We start from the raw sequence: 23,055 nt of genomic DNA, 5'->3' as shown, positions 1-23,055 counted from the left end.
GAAGTGGCTACCTGAAAATTCTTCATATTTCAGGGTGCCTGTATTAGTATATGCTCTCCTAATTTTGTATGGCTTGGACAACTCTTAAGATAGATGGGTTTAAGCTGCTTATTTGCCTCATCAACTGAGCCCATGGGAAGTCACTGAGGTGCATACTAAGAGAAAGCCTCTTGGGACTGAAATTTGCTCTGGATACCCCACAGAATGTCTTGCATACAATGTCTCTTTCTAAAGCAGAGTTCAGCCCAAGTTCACAAAGTTGAATATAGCTCCCTGTGAAATAAAACCTCAAAGTTTAAAGAGTTTATAAAAACAAATACCAGCTTTCAAAATCAAAAACGGATTTTAAAAATTAATATCTCAGCCAGGCACAGTGGCTCACACCTGTAATCCCAGCACTTTGGGAGGCCAAGGTGGATGGATTGCCTGAAGTCAGGAGTTAGAGACCAGCTTGGCCAACAAGGTGAAACCCCATCTCTACTAAAAATACAAAAATTAGCGGGGTGTGGTGGCAGGTGCCTCCAATCCCAGCTACTCAGGAGCCTGAGGCAGGAAAATCACTTGAACCTGGGAGGTGGAGGTTGCTGTGAGCCAAGATTGCACCATTGCACTCCAACCTGGGCAACAAGAGCGAGACTTTGTCTCAAAATAATAATAATAATAATTCTTGTGCTAGCTTCAGCAACACATACACTAAAAAATCATATCTCAGAATTTATGAAGCTAGATGATGGATGGAGGGACAAGGAGGTTTTGTGGTTAGAATCTTTAGAATAGTAGGATCTCCCTACAATTTGAAATTTCCTTGGTCACTCTGAATTTTTCTAAAAAAATATAATGAAAGACACCAACCAGCAACATAAGTTTTAGCTTGATAATTTACATTTCAGAGTCATTACCTTTATACCCACAAAGGCCGAGTCCATGGAATATCCCCTTCTGATAATTTCCAAGGGCAACACACCCACATTCTCACAGACTTCGTATTCGGTCTGTGACCATTCAATATGAGACCACTTCAGTTCCAAACTGTGCGTGAAAGGAAAAGATAAATCATAAGAATGCATAGTATATGCCTGTAGGGATTCTCCACTGAGCAGACTGAGTGGAAAAAGATGGTTGATCAACCTACACCAGTGATGGAAATTCCTTACGCTTATTTGATACATTTTGGTTCACAAAGAATTCATACTAACGTTATCTCATTTGATCCTTACAACAACCCTGTAAGGTAGACAGAGTAAGGATTAGAATTCCATTTTACAAATGAAGAATCTAGGGTTAAAAGGCTGCTGAAGTTCCCACAGATATTTACAACTAAAAGGGGACTCAATCTTGAATGTTTTGAAGGGAAAGGAACCAGCAGTTAAGTTCAAGGAGACATTCCTTTTTGGAAAAGACACTGATACGAAGTCTTCTATCTTATCATTTAGATAAGGATAATTGGTACAACAAGAACAATTCCGGACAGAGATCTTCTCTGAACTTGGGTTCAGTTTAATAACAAAATATTCTTGAGGATGTGCTTAGTAATTATGTGTTTCATAAGTGTTATTTGTTTCTCTTTCTGTGCATAGAAAATGACTCTACTGGTATGAGGCTTGGATGCAACTATACAACTAAATAAACCTGATAAATAGAGGATGGTCTTTTTTTCTACAATATATTTAGTGAGTCCAACATTTGGTGGAAATTGTCTTCTTTAATCTTCATCTAGAGAGGAACATTTTTTTCCAAAAACAAACAAACAAACAAACAAGACTCAGAGAGGTTAAGTAACTAACTTAAAGGCAAAAAGTCATGACAAAGCTAATAGCAGAGATGAAATCCAAGCATAAATCTAATGCCAAATCTTCCATCCATCCTCTACCATTTCTCTCCCCAACTGAAGTTCTTCGTGACTGTTTTGTGAGCTCAAGCAGAGCAATACAGTTTTATCTTTACCCAGAAACATTTTGCTTTATGAGGTCTTGGCTTTTTTTTTTTTTTTTTCCGCCATCTCTAACCTTACTATAGAGCAGGATAAAAGACACAAGAAACCTTCGCCATGATTGTTAACTGCACCTCCATTGTTTTCGTTTTATTCAGTTGCCTTTTATTCTAAATTTACAAAATCCTCAGTGGTTGCCTTACTTGTACTTCCCAAACTTCTAGTCAGATTCAGACTCTTTCCTCTCAACTTTTAAGTTTATTTATTATAATTTCTTTCTTTTTTTGTGGAACTAGAAATTCTGGGTGCTACCATATGGAACATGGGTTCACACATTTAACACACTCTCCAGGCATTCCTGGGGCCATTCATATTAGGGAGGAAGTCTGTCTTCAAATAACCACTGTGTCTACACTGATCATGTGTCAAAATCACGTTCTATGGATTAAGCTCACCAGCCAGATAAACTCAACAGCATAGGTTCATAGCTGAGCATCATGGGCCAGGGGGCAAGGGTAGGGTGAGACCATGGAATTATCACAGGGGCTCATGAATCTATGTAAACATACATGTTTATTCAATCAGATTTAAAATTTATTGCCCCTGAGTTTCTTGCTACTTCATATTAATAAAATTTTAAACATGAAAACAGTATCCTAATATCAAAAAATATTGGAAACTTCATGGGTCTCAGATGCAACTGAATTCAGATCTGGCATGAAACAGATCAAGAAACAGAAATAAATGATTACAGTAATACCTCTTTTTCACAATTTGCTTTCTGAAGGTTTCAGTTACTTGTGGTCAACCGTGGTCTGAAAATATTAAGTGAAAAATCCCAGAAACAAATAATTCATAAGTTTTAAACATCATGCTGTTCTGAGTTCTGTGTGATGAAATCTCACATCATCCCCTGCTATTCCACCTGGGGCAAGAATCATGCCTTTGTCCAGCACAGCCACACAGAAGATGCTACCTGCCCATTAGTCACTCCAAAGCTGGCTTGGTTATTAGACTGACTGCCACAGTATCACAGTGCTTGTGTTAAGTCACTTTAATTTTCTGTAATCATGGCCCCAAAGTGCAAGAGTAGTGATGCTGGCATCCCATGATAGTTGTTCTATTTTATTATTGGTTATTGTGATTAATCTCTTACTGTGTCTAGCTTGTACATTAAACTTTATCATAGCAAAGTATGTGCAGTATAAGAAAAAGCATAGTGTACACAGGGTTCAATACCATTTGCACTTTCAGACATCCACTGGAGGTCTTAGAACATATCTCCCACAGATAGGATGGATTAGTGTGTGCTTAAAGAATTACAAGATAACAACAACAAGGATATCATAAATGCCAATAGAAATATGTTGCAAAGAATCCCAAAAGGATCCAGGTAAATGAGAAAGAAAAAAAAGTCAGCAAGATAGATTAGGGGAAAAGAGAGAAAGATGAAATGGGAAGGAAAGGAGGGCAGTGGGAAAGGATGAAACAAATACATTTGCATGGATTTCAGCTATCAGTAGGGTTCAAATGAGTTTCAATGTCCAATTATTCTGAGAATTCATCCATCGCTAATGCTAACCATGACAAGTAAAAATCTATCAATGCCATTCTGTAGCTCCTGGTGACCTCAAGGCAAAAAGCTAAATGCAATTTGATTTCTGATCTAGATCCAGAAGGGAACCATTCAGAGCGCTGTTCAGCTTCAAGGTACAAAGGGTCTTAGTGTTTGGGAATGTGCATGCATTTCCCTGATGCACCAGTTGAATGCTGCATAATGCTTACAGGTCAAGGTTGTCATTACACAATGCTCTATTTTATTTTCTTAAGACTATTCACTACAAATGTTAAGAATTATTGAAAAGCCATGAAATTTAAGCCAGGCCATATATTTTTGAGAAAAAATGTCTAAATAGCAAAGCACCTGCATATCTACAGAATATATACAATATATGTTTTGAATGTGAATTTTTTTTCTGCTTTTTGCAGTACTGTATTTGAGAAGATCTTTCTATGCTGAGACGGTGATTGCTTAAACTGTATACAAACACGTGGAAGAAAAATAAGAGATGTAGTCAATCATCTGGGAATTTTCCCTGCAAGAAGCTATACAGCTATATGCCTGGCATCATGTAAATGTCCAAATCCAGGAGCCCATGAAAGAGATTTGTAAAGTTCTAGACGTGTAGATGTCATGTAGATAAAGATTGGTTCATATCTTCCCATTTTAACAAAGCTTTCAATTTCCTGTCACCTGTCATTCTACGGTCAGAACTGTATGCCATGGACACACTTTATATGTAACCCATATGGCAATCACTTCAAGTCATTTAGCAGGAGGGGAAACTCCTTAAGTCTCTAATTCAGGCTTTCCCAACCATTTTGGACCAGACAATTCTTTGTTGTGGGAGGCCATCCTGTGTGGGAATGATGTTTAACAGCATCCCTGTCCTCCTCGCATTAGATGTAGTAGCACCACTTCCCTCTAGTCACAACAACCAAACATGTTTCTGGACCTTGACAAATGCTCCTTGGGAGAAGCCTTGGGAGAAGAGTCACCCCCACTCAAGAATTTCTTCTATATGTGGTTTTAATGTGTTTGTCACAATAGAAAAAAACTAGTTTACTGGGAGACGGAGGTTGCAGTGAGCCGAGATCACACTACTGCACTCCAGCCTGGGTGGCAGAGCAAGACTCCATCTCAAAAAAAAAAAAAAAGAAAAGAAAAGAAAAGAAAGCAAGCAAAAACTGGTACAATGTGAAGCTAAATTCGGATCCCTGAAAACCACTGCTGTAAGTGGAAGACATGGCATGGAGCAGTGGAAATAAAATTGGATTTGAACTTGTGAGGCTTCAGGTCCCTCTGTCATTCACCAGCTCTAAGCAGTCAGGTAAAAGAATGTTGTTTAAACACCCAGTTTAAAATCACAATCTCTTTCCCAAAAACAGCACTTCTAATCCCCCTTCTCCTGACCAAGTTTTTCATTTTTCCAAAGCATGTACCACGTACAACAAGCATACTATCATATTGATTTAGATCCTATATATGCTCCAAGGAAGCACAGGTCTTTGGTTCATTGTGGTAACCCAGGTGTCTTGTAGAGTGTCTAAAACATGGTGAGTGTTCAATGTTTGTTAACTGAATGAATGAATCTTATTTATCCCACTGTTTCCTGAGCTAAGTTGACCATTGATATGGTTTAGCTGTGTCCTCACATCTTGAGTTGTACTCCCATAATTCCCACATGTTGTGGGAAGGATCCGGTGGGAGATAACTGAATCATGGGGGCGGTTTCCCCCATACTGTTCTCATTGTAGTGAATAAGTCTCACGAGATCTGATGATTTTATAAGGGGTTTCCCTTTTTACTTGGCTCTCTCATTCTCTCTTGCCTGCCACCATGTAAGACTTGCCTTTTGCCTTCTGCCATGCTTGTGAGTCCTCCCCAAATACGTGGAACTATGAGTTCATTAAACCTCTTTTTCTTTATAAATTACCCAGTGTCAGATATGTCTTTATTAGAGTGTGAAAACAGACTAATACAACCATCGAAAATATTTTCCTCCCCAACCTTACTAACATCATCTTTCATACACTTGGAAAAAAACACTAGGCTAGATGATTCTCACATGTTCTCTCTAGCCCTGACTTACTCTGGATTCTTTGACTATTGTTAGGCTTTATTAACATAGAGAGAAAGATGGCATTGATAAATGAGCATTCTAACATAATTCATAATTTCTTAAAACATATGTATGCTATTTTCTAAGGCATGCATGTAATTCTTAACATTCAGCATTTTCTGGAGATGTATTAATTGCCACAACTGGGAAGAGGGTGATGCTACCCTTCAGCTGACAGAGGCCTGGGGTGCTGGTGAATGTTCCGCAGTGTCCAGGAGAGTCCCCTTTAACACCAAATGATTTGTCCCAAAACGTCTACAGTGCCAACGTTGAGACACCCTGTCCTGGACTAATAAATATGTTCTTTCTGATATTTTATTTTCTAGCTATTTGATTCACTTATGAAGAAACAATAAGCTGAAAGAAATACCTGGATTTAAATCACCAGTTTGGGAATTGGGGCATTAATCCAGGTTAACAAGAGTCTATGAAAAAGATATTTAGACTCTCTATGCCTCAGTTTCCTTGCTTCCTATAATAATGTAATTATTACACATTACAAACTGCAATAAAGATAAGTCTGTACTTCAAAGGGGTTAAGTGAACCTTCATGAATTCTCATTAAGTATTTTGAGCTTCTCAGCAAAAGGTTTACAGAAGCTAAAATTGTGATTAAATTACTATCCTTATAACTATATCTTCATTTATAATCAAGTAGCATGTGACAAGAATTCCTGAAAATGTTAAAAAATATTTTTTCAAGTATCCAATCTAAGACTTATCAATTCAAAGATGACACTATTAAACTCCATAATCGAATGCTATGAACACCTGTGTTTTCATTTTTCTCTTTTTCTCTTGATAATGGGGTTAGCCAAGAGGCCGCATAGTGAGTACCCAAAACAAGTGCTTTGGAATCAAGCACACCTTGTAACCACTGATTAGTGTGTGATTACGGTCAGTTACTCAGTCTCTCTAGGCCTCGGTTTTCATTATCTTAAAATTGAGGAGAATTACACTCATGTCAAATGATTAAAATTAAAATTACTTAATATGTATAAAGCACCTGTACACAGTGGGTGCTTAATAAGTGCTATTTTCCTTCCCTTCGTCTGTGCTTTCCTAAGACCTAGTCTGAAGACAAAAACCTTAACTCCTGGCTTGCAGGTAATGTGGAGGTATTAGCTAGCCAACAGTTTCAACCTCTTCCCCTACCAGGTGTTTCATAAAAACTGCTAAATATTGCAAAGTTTGCCTGATGGAAATTCCTTTTATTCTTCCGTCCCTTCTCTTTTAAAGCCAAAAACGGACAAAAGAACAGTTAGAATGTGCGTTGCCAGAGGTGGGGGAAGAACCAGAGTGCAGAACTGGAGGAACAGTCACTGAGTCATCAAGGACTTCTGCATTTAACATGGCTTTTGAAGTTCACTTTTCTCCAGTGGGCACAAGAAAGAGGTCCACGTGGAAGTTGTATTAGGAAAACAACCTTGGTCAGAAGTTGGCCACATTCTGTGGTCCATAGAAGTGCTTTTCATGAATGATGTGGGTCCTGTGTAACTTAGTTTGGGGCTTCTGCAGATCATCTTGGAGATTCAGCTTGGACTAGAAAACAGGCACGAGCTTGTGAGGGGTGCAGCCAAGGGGTGAGGCGATAAGATGAGCACTCACTTAGGTCGGGAGTTCAGAGCTCACCCTCCAGTGACTTCAAGACAATTACTTAAAAGCCTTGAGCTTTATTTCCTTATCCTCAGAGGATTGTGTTTTGCAGATAAAATTAGACAACTCGTGAAAACACCTAGCACAGTGCCTGAAATGTAGGCACTTAGCTAAATCTAAATCATTATGCAAATTTCCATAGATATCAGCATTATAAAATAATTTCTATTTACAATAAAGTGACTTCCAGATGTATTCCATGAAAAACTTGTTCCCTGAGCTATCCTGCCTGTGTGTGCGGTGGCGGGTCGAGAGAGGCGATTCTACAGCCCAGTTGGGTTGAGATTTGCTGCCTAGGCTTCGTTTCTGAGAGATTCCCAATCCACACGCACATCTCGATGACTCTAGGATGTGATGCAGTTAAACAAGCACGCAAGCTAGCTAGCTGGCAATAACTTGATGAATCTCACGAAACAAGCATTTCCAAATGCTTTTTATAGTGCAGCATCTATTCATCCTTCAGGACTGATACTCCATAGGAATCCTGCAATAGCCAAAACTGACCAACAGTCAAGATTCTCAACTTCCCACTGAACACGGGTCCTTCCCGTGCTCTAAAACAGGCCCATTTCTGTTCCAGACGGCACCCTGCAGTCCCTCTAGCTTTATCACAGAGGTTTCACCCCTTCAGATATGACGAATATGAATCTATTAATCTTGTCTAAGCCAAAGAACAACACAAAGTTCTACAGCATTTAGCTCATTGATTAATAGGCATATTGATTGTTTACTTTGTGATTCATCCCAGGATCAATTTCTAATTAGAGGCAGGCTTTCTAATCCACCAAATGTCTCTGGGATACTTCTTCAGTCAATTATTGTACCCACATGAATTAACTACAATAGTAATCACCACCACAAGTTGCATTTGTTAAGGACTTTAAATACACAAGGTGCTTTCATATACATTACACATCTCATTTGTTTTTCTAAACAAATTGTAGTATCGCTTCCATTTTACAGAAGAGATAACTAAGGCTTGAACAGTCACTAGATGAAGGGCAGAGCTCAAACCTTGTCCTCTAGCTCCAAGTTCAGTGGTTTATTATCTATAGTATAAATTCTAGTGTGTTAGATATGAAGTGCACGCTAACATAGAGGTCTATAATTTAAATGTTTTAAAAACCCCACTGAACTTTAAGGCCCTATATGAGTCAGTATTCTTTCTTGCTTGGGTGGACAGTGTCTGAAGAGAAAGAAGACAAGCCTGCTGTTCCATTCCCTTCAGGCCAGATTAGCACAGTCCTTAAAATGGGCAAAAAGTTTTTGTGTGCTGAGAAAAATCACGCACTCTAAGGCTGCATTTCCACTTAGAAAAGTCACTTTCTAGCTCTGTCCTCAGTTTTCTCATCTGTAAATTTCAGATGATGATGGTACCTGACTCATAGGTGGTTGTAATGATTAAATGAATAGCAATGAAATAGAGCAAACACCAATTATATTGCAAATGACTGTAATTTATATTGTACTTGTAACTACATTCTGGCTGGCTGTCTTGGGAAGATGAACCACTATTCATAACCTTGCTTCTTACTGGAAAATTGTGCACCTAGTTCCAAAAACATCTGCTTACAAATGGGATTGAGGACAACTATACCGTTCAAAAATGATGATGATAAATGCTGAGTAATTTTACCCCCCCCATCCCTTATAAAGAAAATAGCCTAATATATGTCAGAATCAAATAAAACTTCTCTCTGTATTACCCCTTGGTAGGCGTATGCCACAGCATTTTGTTCAGTCATGAACAAATGAACAAATTATATCAAGTTGAACTAGAAACATCTCCAGCACAGATACATGAAAGTTAATATCCAACAAAAGCAGGAGGCTATTTAAAATGGCCTCAATTAATGTTATAATTAAATTAAGCAAATTTTGCCGTAATTCTCATATGAATTTGAGAGTTATTTAAAAATATAAATCATCTTCCAAAAGCAATGTCCTTGATAGTGACAAAGATTGAAAGGGGCTGTGGGTGAAGCAATATCAGCCTAGCATCATTACTGGGGGAAGAAAATTCTCTATCAGCTACACTGCACTCACACGTGGAGGACCAGAGGTCAGCATTAGGTCAGTAGCAAGTCTGACCAACATTCCTATGTTTTCTTAATTGAATTACTCTTAAAATGTTAAAAAAAAAAAAAAAAAAAAAGGAAAGTCCATGTATTAATGTGTTTGGAGCAGGTTTTTTTGTTTTTTTTGTTTTGTTTTGTTTTTTACATTTTCTTGAGAATTGGAAGATATTTGTCTAACGTTGCAAGTAGTTGATGTATTTTTCTATAAAGATTGTGATCCTGAGGAATTATTTCTCTTAGGCAAAGAGTTTAATGGGTGGAGGTCATCTGTTTTATGTTTTGTAATCTCAAGATTACATTTTAATATCAGGGGCCAGGTCTACTTTGTTCTAACCTATTCCCCAGCTCCTAGTACTGTGCACCCGGCATATAGTAGCCACGCGATAAAAGTCTGTGGAGTTAATAAATCTGGGCCAGGCTCTACATTTTATCAGGGCAACGGAGTGGGACCCTGGGAATGTGGTTTGCTAAGAAAAGCATGCTGGCTTTTTTTTCTGACAATGACTACAGTGACCTCTGCTGGTCAGATTTTAGAACTACAATTCAGGATCCGAAAGAAAATGCAAGAATTCTGAAGACTGCAGAGTTTCTCGGCTTTCTTTTCTTAGTCTATACTCCACCATAAAAGGAGTATAACAGAGCTGTATCACTTATGATGCTTAGTATGACTAGGATATGGTGACTACTAAAACAAGGACAAGTGAACACCTTTTCTTTGCGGTATCTGGGAAGGGTATCGAAAACAAGCAAAACAAACAATAAAAAGAGCACAGTACCAGAAGACCTGGACTCTGACAGACCTTTCTATGACTATCTGTTAGCTAGTAAGCTATTCAGGGTCTACATTCAAGAAAAGTCTGGAATAGGGACCCAGTCAGTGAAATTGCTGTGGTCTGTTAATCTTATTAATTTTGAAGATGTGTTACTTTTGCTATTTTGAGGGTCATACCCTTCACACACCTTCCAAAGTCTGTTTTCCTCTTTACACTATCTTCATCTAACCTAGGATAAGTTTATCACCTTATAAATGGACTGTCAGGTAATTGTAATTTTCTTCATAAGAAAAAGAGAAGATATTTGGCTAACTCTTCTTGACTACCTCATTTCTCCGACCACAGACATTTTAGAAGGCTATAGTTACTAACACGGTCCTAGAGTGACCTCTTGCTGTGCAATCGCTACATGAACCTGCAAACTCAGTGTTGGATGCTAGTGAATTGTTAAGACAGAAACCTCCCTGTCTATAAAAGTGTATACATTGACATGCATAATATGAATGTCAACTTAGCTTTTTAATGTTTCTGTACTCTGTAAAGCTATTGGCTTTCCTATTATCAAGCAGTAATAAAAAGAAAATTCATTCTCCAAAGTAAATTCCATGAGCTTGTGGAACGGTCTATTAACTTAACATCTTGGGTTCTGTTTTTAAAAGAACATTTCACTTTCCTAATATTCAGATACATTCTGGATGTAACATGCAGGACTACCGAATAAGCAAGAGAATTTACATTTGAGGAGTGGCCAAGTTCCCTGTGGGGTCCATGATTTGAAATTCCATGGTATCTGAATTTACTTCCAAAGATGGGTTTATGATGTAAAGAATAGTCTTACTGTTTAAGTCCTTTTGGCTAAATTTCTCATGGATAAATTCACCTACAAAAAAGAAATAAATGAATATCATGGGTAATCAAACAAAACATTAAATAAGAGCTAATAAAATTGTATGGCTATTTTATTTTAAACACATCTTTAAAAAACAGCTAAGGTACATTTTACAAAAAGAAATTAGCATTACTGTAACTATCTTAAAACTCAAATGCAACAAGCTTAAATTAGGCATTAAATTGACTGCTTCAGAAATATTTGCCTTAAAAAATATAAAAATAAAGCGAAGGAGAATGGAAAGATACTGTAATAAAAATCCGTAATTTGGTGCCATCCTGTTTAATGATGTATTATGATCATTGTGCTCATAAAGGAGAAATAATATACAATCCAGAGAAACCATTAGGAAAAAAACCAAGAACTTTAAAAAAAATCTGACATCATTTAGAGTCATTCAGAATTCATGACAGAAGAAAAAATTGGTCACAAATAGGAAATTGGTCCTGACACTATGTTCCTTTGAATATACTATAATCAGCTGTTGCGAAAAAAAATATAAATAATCAACAGTTGTATATCAGTATTTGGTTCTTCCAGTCAGGATAAATTTAGGAAGGCTCAGCTCCAAACCCTCTTTAGGACCAATATTGATTTATAAACTGCATCTATCAGTAAGCCCTAGGGAGTGTTTACCAAATGGGCCTGCACTTAATTAAATTACTCTCTAGCCCTGCCAGCCACTGGGTATTTTAAAATGAGCAATTATAAGGATTAAGGAAGCCAGTACCTGTTGTTGTGTTCTCCAGATGTCCATGTTTTGGGCCTTGTAGAATTTTAAAGATGATCTGATCGTCCTCAGTGTCAGGGTCTGATGCCTTCAACACGCGGGAAGTGATGTAAATCCCATAGCAGCCATTTTTCAGGAGCCCCACTTGAGAAGGGGAATGCAAGAGTGTGATACGAGGAGCTGTTTTGTCCAGTTGGTCCACCTGGATCATCAACAACGACATACAATGTTAGCCAAAGGCCCCTCACCCCCATGCAACGTTGGGCTTTATTGGTTCAACAATGACACACTGTCCCGCGTTTTGGATTCCTTCTACTCCTCATTAGCGGATTCCTGTTAAAGACTGTCCTGTTCACAAAAGCCTCAGCAAATATCACAGTGCTTGGAACAGAGGCCAACTTTCCACCGTAATCCTTGATCCCACTTTATCAATTTATCTATTGCCTGACTCCCACTTAGGAATACAAGTTCCGAGAGGGCAGGTGTCAGGTCTTTTACCGCCATGGATTCCCTGCACCTGGCACAGTGCCTGAACCATAACAGAAGCCCAGGGAATGTCTATTAAATTAATACACTAAAATTGACCCAAGAATTCTAGAGCAGACTTCATGTTAACTCCACAGAAGAACCTCCCCCATTTTCCTGGTGTTTAGTGATTTACAGACACAAAATTGTGAGGGTTTACAAATATATAGAAAAAATTTTTGGCATGTCTTTTTTTCAACTGGCAAAAATGCTGAATAAAAATAGAGATACCTCAGTAAGGAAAAAGTTAAAGGTGATTATTTCTAGACATTTGCATATTTGTTTCATTGAGGATGAGAGCCAGGTAGCTGAACAGGTAGAATAGATTTGTGAAGATGGTGGATGAGCAATTACTCGTAAGTGAGAACAGAAGTGTAGGTTCAAACACAACAAAGGACCTTGTTCAGTCTGTATGGAGCTCAGTGCATCTTGCATTTGTAAGATGACTGTTGTAGGTTAAGGACAGAGCAGGTTTGGATGGATTAGAACAGATTCGCCACTGATACTAGAAAATATGTAAAAGAATTTTCATTCCCCTCACTCCTAATCTCTCGGTTCTTAATTTCATTTACACCAAACTGATACTACTGTAAATCTTACTTTGCCCTAGCAAAGTAAAGAATTCATGTCAATGATAAGACCATGTATATTTTTGTGTATTATGATACAATGAACTACTCTGTAGCTATTAAAAAGAATAAGGGAGAAAATGAATTGATGATGAAAAATTTCCCCAATTTTGTGTTAACTGAAAAACCTAGCAAGTTGCAGAATAGAATTAGAATATAATTATAATACTATTTTTGTTAAAAATATATATTTATCTATACATAATGTTTGTATAGACATAGGCAAAAGTCTGGGAGATTTGCACAAATGTGTTCCTTTGTTTTGGGGTGGAGAAAGATTACAGCTCCTCCTCTGTTTATTTCATAAGAAATTTTGTCACAACCAACCATTTTTTCCTCTCAAATTGGCAAGATTCTTAAAAAAAAAAAACAGAAATAATTATAACTCACACTGATGAATATGTGAAGAAACAGATATTTTTATATTTTGCTGGTAGGGGTACAAAATAGTAAAAATTTTTCTGTATCTTGCAGAAACAGATATGTATGCAAAAATGATTGGATATATATTCACTAAAATACTACTTATAAAAGCAATTTACAAAAAGAATGAAAAGTCCACCAGGGGATTTATAAACCATCTCCACCTGAGACTGAGTTCCAAGCAGCCTTTAAAAATCATGCTATCAGGAATATGATTAGTTATCAAGAACTATCAGGAATAGTTAATGACATAAGGAAATGTTCAAAATACATGAAGATGGAAACAGGCAGCATGCATAAAAAATAGTATATATAATATCATCCCATTTTTAATTGAACAAAATAAAAGAATGGAAGAAAGCCCCCAACAATAGTTTTTGGAGTGGTATGGTCGTCAATAATTTTTTTTTCTAGTAGTTTATGAATTATTTACAATACATACTTATTTTATAAACCAAAAAAGCAACAAACATTTTCAAAAGTCACAGTCATTCTTCTCCTCTCCTGAAGAGTATGGGTGGCAACTTTCAGAGCAGTGAGGTTGGGGGTCCAATTGTCATTGTGGCCTGTGAGGGAAGAAGCTCCGACAACCATGTGGCCAGTAAGAGAGATGGTTAGTGGAAGAAGAGGAAAATTAAAGTACTTCTAAGCCATACAAAAAATACCCAAGTTGATACTAAATGAATAGTTGAATGTAGGATGGTTGTTTTATTTTGGTTTTGGATGTTATAATTCCTTAAAAATGAAAGTGTTACAAAAGTAATAAATGCCTGTTGTGATCATGTGTTTTTAAAAAAACATCTAAACCCTAGCAACACAGTCCCGTCATGTCTCTGGTCACATTAAAATATATCCTAGGTCTTATTCAACTTCTAGCTTTGTCAAAAGTAGATCTTCTGGCTCAGTACACCAGAAGCATTTTTAAATATTGGGTTTCTAGATTTTTTTAAAAGAAAGCTCTATCCTTTGATAACTTGTGTTGTATTTACAGGAAATGCACAGAAAGCAATGGCATGACGTTTTTCTCCCTCACCTGACCCCTTTAAAGGAGAAGTACAGGTTGCAACAGTTGCAACAATTTTGGTCAGACAGAAAAGATTTCCTACAAAATGAATGTCAGGTTGTGACTGTGTCAGTTAAATACACCTGTGTTTTGGCGTAGTTTGGCCCTCAATTACTCAGGTACCACCAGAAAAATAGTTTACCCATAGTTGGGAGACTTATTTGGACCAGTTTACCACTCAGTGGTGGTCAACATCCATATTGTCTTGGCAGAAAAAGCTCTTGAAGGCAAGACACTGAGGGCGTCATCTCTCCTCCACTGCTGGTGGGTTCAGTCACTTTCTAAAGACTCTTGACTTCTCTGCTCAAAGAGACTGAGGGTTCTGGGGAATTACTGGAGGAAGTTTGAAGCTTACCTTGTGGGGTTTTTACACATAATGATTTTTTTTTTTTTTTTTTTGCAAGGAAAGCCTTATACTTTTGACAAAAAAAGAAACTTTACAATGTATGTCCAACATTTTCCTATCAGTAAATTCCACAACTTCCAATAGATAACTCTCTTATAATAGCCATGCTCTTTAAGATGAGTGTTGGTGTTGGGAGAGACCTGATTCAAGTTCTGGTACTTTCCCCAATCTCCATCCTCTTTTCCATCTGTGCCATGGAGTATAGGAAGGAACTGTGACGTCTACACTCAGAATTTATAATTCATATAAATTTGCAGCCAAAGAGACCCAGAAAAGTATCCCTGGTGGGACAGTACAGAGACAGGTCTCAACCTAGGTTAGGGAGTTAGGAATAAAAAAAAAAAAGACACTAACAGACTGAAGAGGGAATGTGACTAAGATCAATTAAAACATATGATTAAAAATAAAAACAGGCCGGGCGCGGTGGCTCAAGCCTGTAATCCCAGCACTTTGGGAGGCCGAGACGGGCGGATCACGAGGTCAGGAGATCGAGACCATCCTGGCTAACACGGTGAAACCCCGTCTCTACTAAAAATACAAAAAAAAAAAAAAAAAACTAGCCGGGCGAGGTGGCGGGCGCCTGTAGTCCCAGCTACTCCGGAGGCTGAGGCAGGAGAATGCCGTAAACCCGGGAGGCGGAGCTTGCAGTGAGCTGAGATCCGGCCACTGCACTCCAGCCCGGGCTACAGAGCAAGACTCCGTCTCAAAAAAAAAATAAATAAAAAATAAAAACAATAATTTTAATACAAAGTGCTTCTTACTGTGTCCACGATGTCAATATCTTCTTTCTTCTCCTCGTGCATCATTTCATTGCATTTTCTGGACCTCCTGATTGCCAAGGACTCATCCAGAACCCACTCTATGCTCTCAAGGCTTTCCTCATAGATAGACTCTGTGAGGCTTCATTTTATGTGTCAACTTTGCAGGGTGTGTTTTAGAGGGGATTAACGTTTACATCAGTAAATTTTGAGTAAAGAGATCACTCTCCATAATGCAAGTGGGCTTCAGCCAATCAATTGTAGGCCTTAAGAGAAAAGACTGAAGTCCCCCAAAAAGGAAGGAATGTTGCCTCCAGACTCCTTTGGGCTAAAGATTGCAACGTTAACTCCTGCTGAAATTTGTAGCCTGTAACCCCAGCACTTTGGGAGGCCGAGGTGGGCGGATCACGAGGTCTGGAGATCAAGACCATGCTGGCTAACACGGTGAAACCCCGTCTCTACTAAAAACAATACAAAAAAATAGCCAGGTGTGATGGCGGGTGCCTGTAGTCCCAGCTACTCGGGAGGCTGAGGCAGGAGAATGGCATGAACCCGGGAGGCGGAGCTTCCAGTGAGCCAAGATTGCGCCACTGCACCCCAGCCTGGGCAACAGGCAAGATTCCATCTCAAAAAAAAAAAAAAAAAGAAAGGAAAAAAAAAAAGAAAGAAAGAAAGAAAGAAATTTGTAGCCTGACAACCTGCCCTGTGTATTTCGGACATGCCAGGCCCTAAAATTGCATGAGCCATGAGCCAATTTCCTAAAAAAAATGTCTCTTTGTCTCTTTCTTTTTTTTTCTCTCTCTCTCTGTCTCAGAGCAATGGAAAAATGTAACTATTTTACTAGTCAGAAAGTATTCTGAAGCGAGAGATAAATTTTAACTATTTTGTGTTTGGTGAGAGTGTGTAGAAGAGGGTGAATTACTTCCAAGGAGAGTAGATTCAAGGGTTTGAGAGCCAGAATATACTTGATGTGTTTTGACTTAAAAAAGAAAAACACATTATGCCCTCCAGGAATCCTTGTAATAGTCAACAAATGTGGCAGCGTAGTGTCATAGAAAGGACACAGAATTTGGGATCAGAAAGACTTGAGGTCTTTGTGTGTATTTGATCAAATTATTTAACTCCTGAACTTGTATCCTCATCTATAAAATGTCAATAACAAAACTTGCTTCATATGAGTTTTATGAGAATCAAATAAGATTTATGTGGAGTGGATCTGGCCTGCAGTTAACACTAAAGGAACTGCAATTGCTGCTATTATTACCCTCATCATTATTACATGTGTAATAGTATAAAGATGCTGCCTCGTAAGTTTCAGCATCAAATATGTTTCAGGCCCTATGCGACTGCTTTGGATACCTAATCCTATTGAATTCTCACCACAATGCTGTAGGCATGTTTTTCAAAGAAGGAAAAGTAGATTCAGAAGAGTTAATGAATTCTTTAAGGTCAGACAGTTAATACATTGCAAAGCAGAAATTCAAACCTAGGTCTGTCTGACTCCAAAGCCCACGGCTTTTGCTCCTTTCTGTGCTACCATCGACACTCACAGTCAGTCATTAGCACCTATGAGGGCACCATATCTCTTTCATTCATATTAATATGCTGTTTGTGCTGTAGATGCATAATCTGTATTTGAATTAAACAGGAAAGGAAATTAAAACATAGTTCTTGGCCAGGCATGGTAGCTCACACCTGTAATCCCAGCACCTTGGGAGACCGAGGCAGGTGGATCATTTGAAGTCAGGAGGTCGAGACCAGCCTGACAGACATGGTGAAACCTAGTTACTACTAAAAATACAAAAACGTTAGCTGGGCATGGTGGCACATGCCTATAGTCCCAGCTACTCAGGAGGCTGAGGCAGGAGAATCGCTTGAGCCCAGGAGGCGGAGACTGCAGTAAGCCAAGATCATGTCACTGCACTGCAGCCTGGGTGACAGAGCAATACTCTGTCTAAAAAAAAAAAAAAAATAGTTCTTGATGTCACTGTTTTCACATCTCTGGCAGATGAACTGTGTTTTTCATACTTACCTGAATGGTGAATAAAACAGGTTCTTCCCACATTCTCCCATTCACAACAAAGCCTTGGTTTGTCCTGTCTGTGGCCATGAAAGTAAAGCAGTCAGTCTGGGAGTCCCCTCCTGAGTGCCGATAGGCCACATTCCTGCTGTCCACATCCTGCTGGGTGAAATTGTGTTGAAGTAGGCCTGTTCCCCACAGGTAGAGCTGGCCATGCTGGGGGAGCTGAACCAAGAGGAAGGTGAGATTCTCCGCAGCTGTGTCAGGGTCAGTCAGCTGAAGGAGGTCAGGGGAAAGCAGGCCCACGGCCCCCTGGGCCAGTCTCAACCCCTTGTTCCTGGTTACCACGGGCAGGGCTCTGTCCACAGTCTCCAGCGTGATCTCAAACACCCCATGCTCGGTCCGCAGTCCATTGCTGATGATGAATCTGGCAAAGAGAGGCAAGGCAGCCTTCAGCATGGATTCTTGTGTCACCATCTACTGGAATGAAACGATAATAATACACACCTTTACTAAAGGGTATGTTGTGTTGTGACTCAAATGAAAAATCAAGGGCAGATCTTGCAGAAGAATCCCTATCATTAAACCAGTCACTAGAGTAATGCATAAATGGACCATTCTACACCCAAGAATATTTTCCCAACAACATTAATGATAGACCCATGTGATACAACAGGGGAATTCTGACAATCCTATTTCTCAGGCTCACCAGTGCTTAATGTGCCTTGCACCACATAAAAATTTCACAACCAATGAGACTCATCTTACGAATTTGAAGAGCATACCCCCTTTATTTATTTATATTTTTTCAATTTTTTTTTCATGGGTGTGTAATAAAGTTGTAAGTCTGATAACTTGGAGACCAATAGATTAAAGTACTAAATGGGTTGAATTTAGCTAATTCATTCTACTCATATGTTTTTATGGTAGATTTCTTAATAGCAGATCACATTTCTCAGACATGTAATCTCACTTAAATCATCTTTCCCTTCCAGGCCTCATTTCCACAGCTCTGAAAAATGAATGGGATGGACTAGAAGATCACTAAGTACCACCCAACTTTAAAATATTACAGGAGGCTCTAATCTCTTACAGTTTACATGTGCTTCTGCACTTTCTCCCTGTAAGACAGGTGAGAGTTATGCTACACAAGGATTATCTTCCTGCTTCAAAGAAAGGTTCAGAAAGTTGGTGGGAGATCATAAGGCAGGTAGGAGATGAAGCTGAGACTAGAATGCAGGTCTTCTGATCCCTGCACCCTCTACTCTTGCAGAGTTTAAAACAAATGCTGGCTTAACAATCCACCACAAAGAGTTGTGATGCCTGAGCACCGCTGCAAAACTGTAAAAAGAAAGCTGAAATGATACGCATTTGAGATAAGCAAAATCTTTCTTATAGTCTTAAATTTGTGATACCATAACGTGCTTTTGATTATATTGATCATGAAACCACATTCTACTGAAGACAATTTCACAATAACACTGATTTAAATGATCTTTGTAGCATTTCAACGTGTAATTTTTATTTTAATAAGAATTAAGAGTATCATGAAATTATGCAAAGAAGTCACAATATTAAAACTCCAAAAGGTTAGGAAATCATTACTATCAAATGGGAGTGACAAATTCACTGTACACCAAAGAAATGTACTTAGAAATAATCAGAGTTGTGTCTTATTAGCTTTTCTCCATGTACCGTAGTTGCTGGAAATATTCATGAAGGATGGACTCTTCTATTCCACTGATACAAAAATCTCTAAAAATAATGTTTTTGTAGAATATATAAATTAATAGGACATTTTTATGTATAAATTTTATATACCTATATAAATTGTATATTTTCTTTGGTGCTTCTTTTTTAATTAGAGAAGTTATGGCATTTATATTTATTTTACAAATCTGGCAGATTTGACTAACAGTCTCCTTATTCTTTGTGAAATGTGTCTTGTCCTTCAGGGTTTGAGCATCAATCCTTCTAAGCATGAAGAAACCTGAAACTAGATAGTGTGAGAGCAATTAGTCAACCAGCCTGCCTGCGACCACAGACTCGGGGAAGGCAGTTAGACAAAAAGTAAAAAGAGATGAGTTTGGCTGAGTACTGATATTGCTTTGAAGGCTACGCTGAAGTTTTTTAGTTTTCTAATTATCTAGTTAATAAGACTGCCAACAAGGAAAACATGTCTGATTTGATGCAAAGAAAAAGAAATACATGTCCAAAAAGTTAAAACTGCTAAATGAAATACAACAAATAAAGTAAACTTTGACATTTCACACACCTAGACTTGCAAAGAATGAAACCTGACACATTTCCCCCATAGCAGCATTTTTTACAGTTTGTAAAGCTATTCAATTGCCTTTAGAATTATAGATTGAGCAAAATCACAGTTTCCTTAAAACAACCCAATCAGTTATCCTTTCGTGAAATTAAACCTTTGATAAGTATATTTTTAACAAATTGGGAAATTTCATCACTGGATCATGAGGTATTTATAAAATCAATTATTTATTAAAAAAAGATGCCGGTGCAGTGGCTCATGCACATAAACCCAGTACCTTGGTAGGCCGAGGCAGGCAGATGGCTTGAGTCCAGGAGTTCGATACCAGCCTGGGTAACATGGCAAAAACCTTTCTCTACAAAAAATACAAAATTTAGCTGGGTGTGGTGGTGCGTGCCTGTAGCTCCAGCTACTAGGGAGGCTGACTTAGGAGGATCACTTCATCCTGGGAGGTCGAGGCTACAGCGAGCCATGAATGTGCCACCACACTCCAGCCTGGGCAACAGAGAGAGACCCTGTCCCAAAAAAAAAAAAAAAGAAAGAAAGAAAGAAAAGAAATGAAACGAAACGAAAAGAAGAGAAAGGAAAGGAAAAGAGGCCAGGCACCATGGCACACGCCTATAGTCCGGACACTCTGGGAGGCTGGGGTGGGCGGAGCACTCGAGCTCAGGAGTTTGAGACCAGCCTGGGCAACATGGCAAAACCTCATCTTAAAAAAAGAAAAATAATTTTAAAAAAAGAAAATCAAGGAACCTAGAAAAATATGTCTGTTCTTCAAACTTTTTACTTAGTCACCTTCACAGTTTCAAAAGTAAATTGATACACATTTTTAGGTATAAAATTATGCTTTATTTCTCAGGCAGAGCCTGAGAACAGAGTTATGCCTTTATTCTATTGTTTTTCTGTTACTTTTTCATATTCCCCCCAGATCCTATCATCTCACCCATGATAAAATAAAGAAGGAGGCTAGGTGCTCCCTCAGTGCCTCCAAGTTCCCTTTTTCCCATTTTCCCCCTCCAGAAATATGTTTCACACCTCTCATTTCACAAATAAACTGGCTCTCTATTCCTTACCAGATCCCTATATCAAATGTGCTCTGTGGAGAGGGTTAAATCAGCCACTGGTACGTTAGCGTAAATGTAAGCCAAAGGATGTGTATTTTTAGCATTAGCATTAATTGTAGAGCTATAGACATTGTGCACTATTAAAAGTTTGTCAAATATCAGCAGAGAAGGAAGAAGAAAGAAGGGGAGAGATGGGACCAGGAGCAACAAAGCCAAATGCAAGCTTGAGTGAGTGCCAGGGACTCCATCAGAGGTAGCCATCTTGAATATCTAATTCTGACTTTCCTCTCTGGAGACTGAATTGCAAAAATGCTTGACGAGGTCCTCAAAGCTCATCTCAGGACGGCCACATCTACTCGATGTGTGCATGGCCTCTGTGAGGTCACTGAAGTTGTCTTACGATCCAGGCTGTCCATCTCAAACCCCTCCCTGCTGGATGATCGCGATCTGCCCACGTTGGAAACAGGCAGCCTGCCATCAGACAGATGGGAGTGAGGGCACGTGGGCCACAGACCACAGAAGAGTAAGAAATATGTTTTCTGAGGCCAGTGCTCCCATCTGGGACACCAAGGCAGCTGTCTGTGCTGACCTAAAGCTAATAAGCCAGGGGTGAAAATGATGCAATTTCTAAACATGACTGGATCAAACACATCATTCCACTTTCACAAGTAACAGTGCAAACTACTCACAGGCAGAGAGGCATCATCAGAGAGAGGGACAGAGTGAATGGTTACGGTTGAGTTCCCGGTCAAAATAAAGCTAGCAGAACAAGTCAAACAAGGTCAGTGCTGTTTGTGTCTGGAAAAGCTGACCGATCAGATGGTCTTCCAAATATCCCCTCCCCTAAATCCTCCAAATATATTCTCAAGGTTTAAAACCATAAAGCCATTGCTATGCTGGTATCCATTCTGAGGTGAAGAAGTTGGTGGTAGCAGCCCTTCTGTGGGTCCATTTTGTTTGATTTCCCTTATTACATCCCCCTGAGAAGAGATGCAGCCAGGATGACCACTGTTCTCATGAAATTTGGGGAATGACTCTCAGATTTGACTGGGGTGCCTGCCTGGTCTGATTTCACCATTACCACGGTGCTTTCAAGCTTTCTGCATTGCCTGGCAATAGAGTTGGCTGAAGAAGCTGCCATCTGTCATGGCATTTAAGAGATAAAAATGGAATCATAAATAGCGCCAGCTCCTCAGAAAAAAAAAAAAAAAAGTCCAGCCGGCATGTCAAAATGGAGGACATTAGCATGTTCTTTTAGTACCCGGCTGCCAGCAGCTGAAGTCAGCTTGCTAATCACTCGGTGTCATCTGTCCTAGAACATGCTGCCAAATCTTTCTTCCAGGCCAGCAGCACCAAACAATGCAGGAGAAATTTATGATTCACAAAATATTTTTGCAGAAGGTAAAATCTGACTATTAAACTCCCCCATTTAATTAATGCTGCCATAGCTTACATTAAAAAGGGAAGGGGGAAAATCCTCTGCCACAGAATTTATCTCTTCTACCCAGCCAAATTCCTTGCCAAATTTAACAGCAAGCAACATAAATTTAGGTGATTAGATTGGTTGCATATATTTAATTTTTAAAAAGCACCATGATCACACTTTCATTAAAACAGGCTTTCAGCTTTGGTTTAGCGCCACTTGACAAACAACATAGCAGTCCGTGATTGGGTTAGTGAAATGACAAGATTAAAATTCGGGTCTTGGGCAGATGCTAGGCTCTTCCATTATAAATATGTAAAACTGCTGGCCAAATATCAGAATGACACATTGAGGAGGTTCCTTCGCACAAATGCATATTCTCCACAAATTTTTGGTGCAACGAGGTATAATGGAAAGAACCTTCCACTGGAAATGAGCTCTGAGCCCCAAATTCAGCAGTGATACTCAGTTATATCAGTTTAGGTGACTTCCTTTGCCTCTTGGAACCTTGGTTTTCTCATGTGTAAAATGGGAACACTACTGCATCTCTCGCAAGGTGGTGGCATAAGGCTTAAGAAAAATAACGTACAAAAAAGAGTCCAGGACATTCTCTGGTGCATTGCAGGTGTTCAGGCAATGCCAGATTTCCTATGTGTAAATAAGGGATTGGACCAAATCAATGCTTTTCAGCCTTTGTTGTTTATTTTCTCCCTAAAACCTTGTTTCCTAA

General features: G+C 38.8%; 1 protein-coding gene across 30 annotated transcripts in view; it reads right to left on the bottom strand.

Annotated features, from left to right (window-relative positions):
* Positions 1-23,055, bottom strand: part of FREM1 (FRAS1 related extracellular matrix 1) — a 168,640-nt gene that overhangs the window by 24,316 nt on the left and 121,269 nt on the right. For 15 of the 30 annotated variants that reach the window (XM_015437148.4, XM_005581698.5, XM_045373263.3 and 12 more), the window contains 4 exons: positions 17,576-17,990; positions 11,740-11,941; positions 10,856-11,000; positions 900-1,029 (listed from right to left, as the gene is read on the bottom strand). In XM_015437148.4, the coding sequence (XP_015292634.3) occupies positions 900-1,029; positions 10,856-11,000; positions 11,740-11,941; positions 17,576-17,990 (892 nt within the window). Of the gene's footprint in view, positions 1-899; positions 1,030-10,855; positions 11,001-11,739; positions 11,942-17,575; positions 18,044-23,055 lie in introns of those variants that run through there. The other 15 variants (XR_012424683.1, XR_012424681.1, XR_012424685.1 and 12 more) reach the window with 7 other exon arrangements.

This window comes from Macaca fascicularis, chromosome 15 (genome assembly GCF_037993035.2).
Source record: "Macaca fascicularis isolate 582-1 chromosome 15, T2T-MFA8v1.1".
In the NCBI taxonomy this organism is placed as follows: Eukaryota; Metazoa; Chordata; class Mammalia; order Primates; family Cercopithecidae; genus Macaca; species Macaca fascicularis.
The sequence above is the reverse complement of the archived record's forward strand: the minus strand, read 5'-3'. Positions and strand labels throughout refer to the sequence as shown.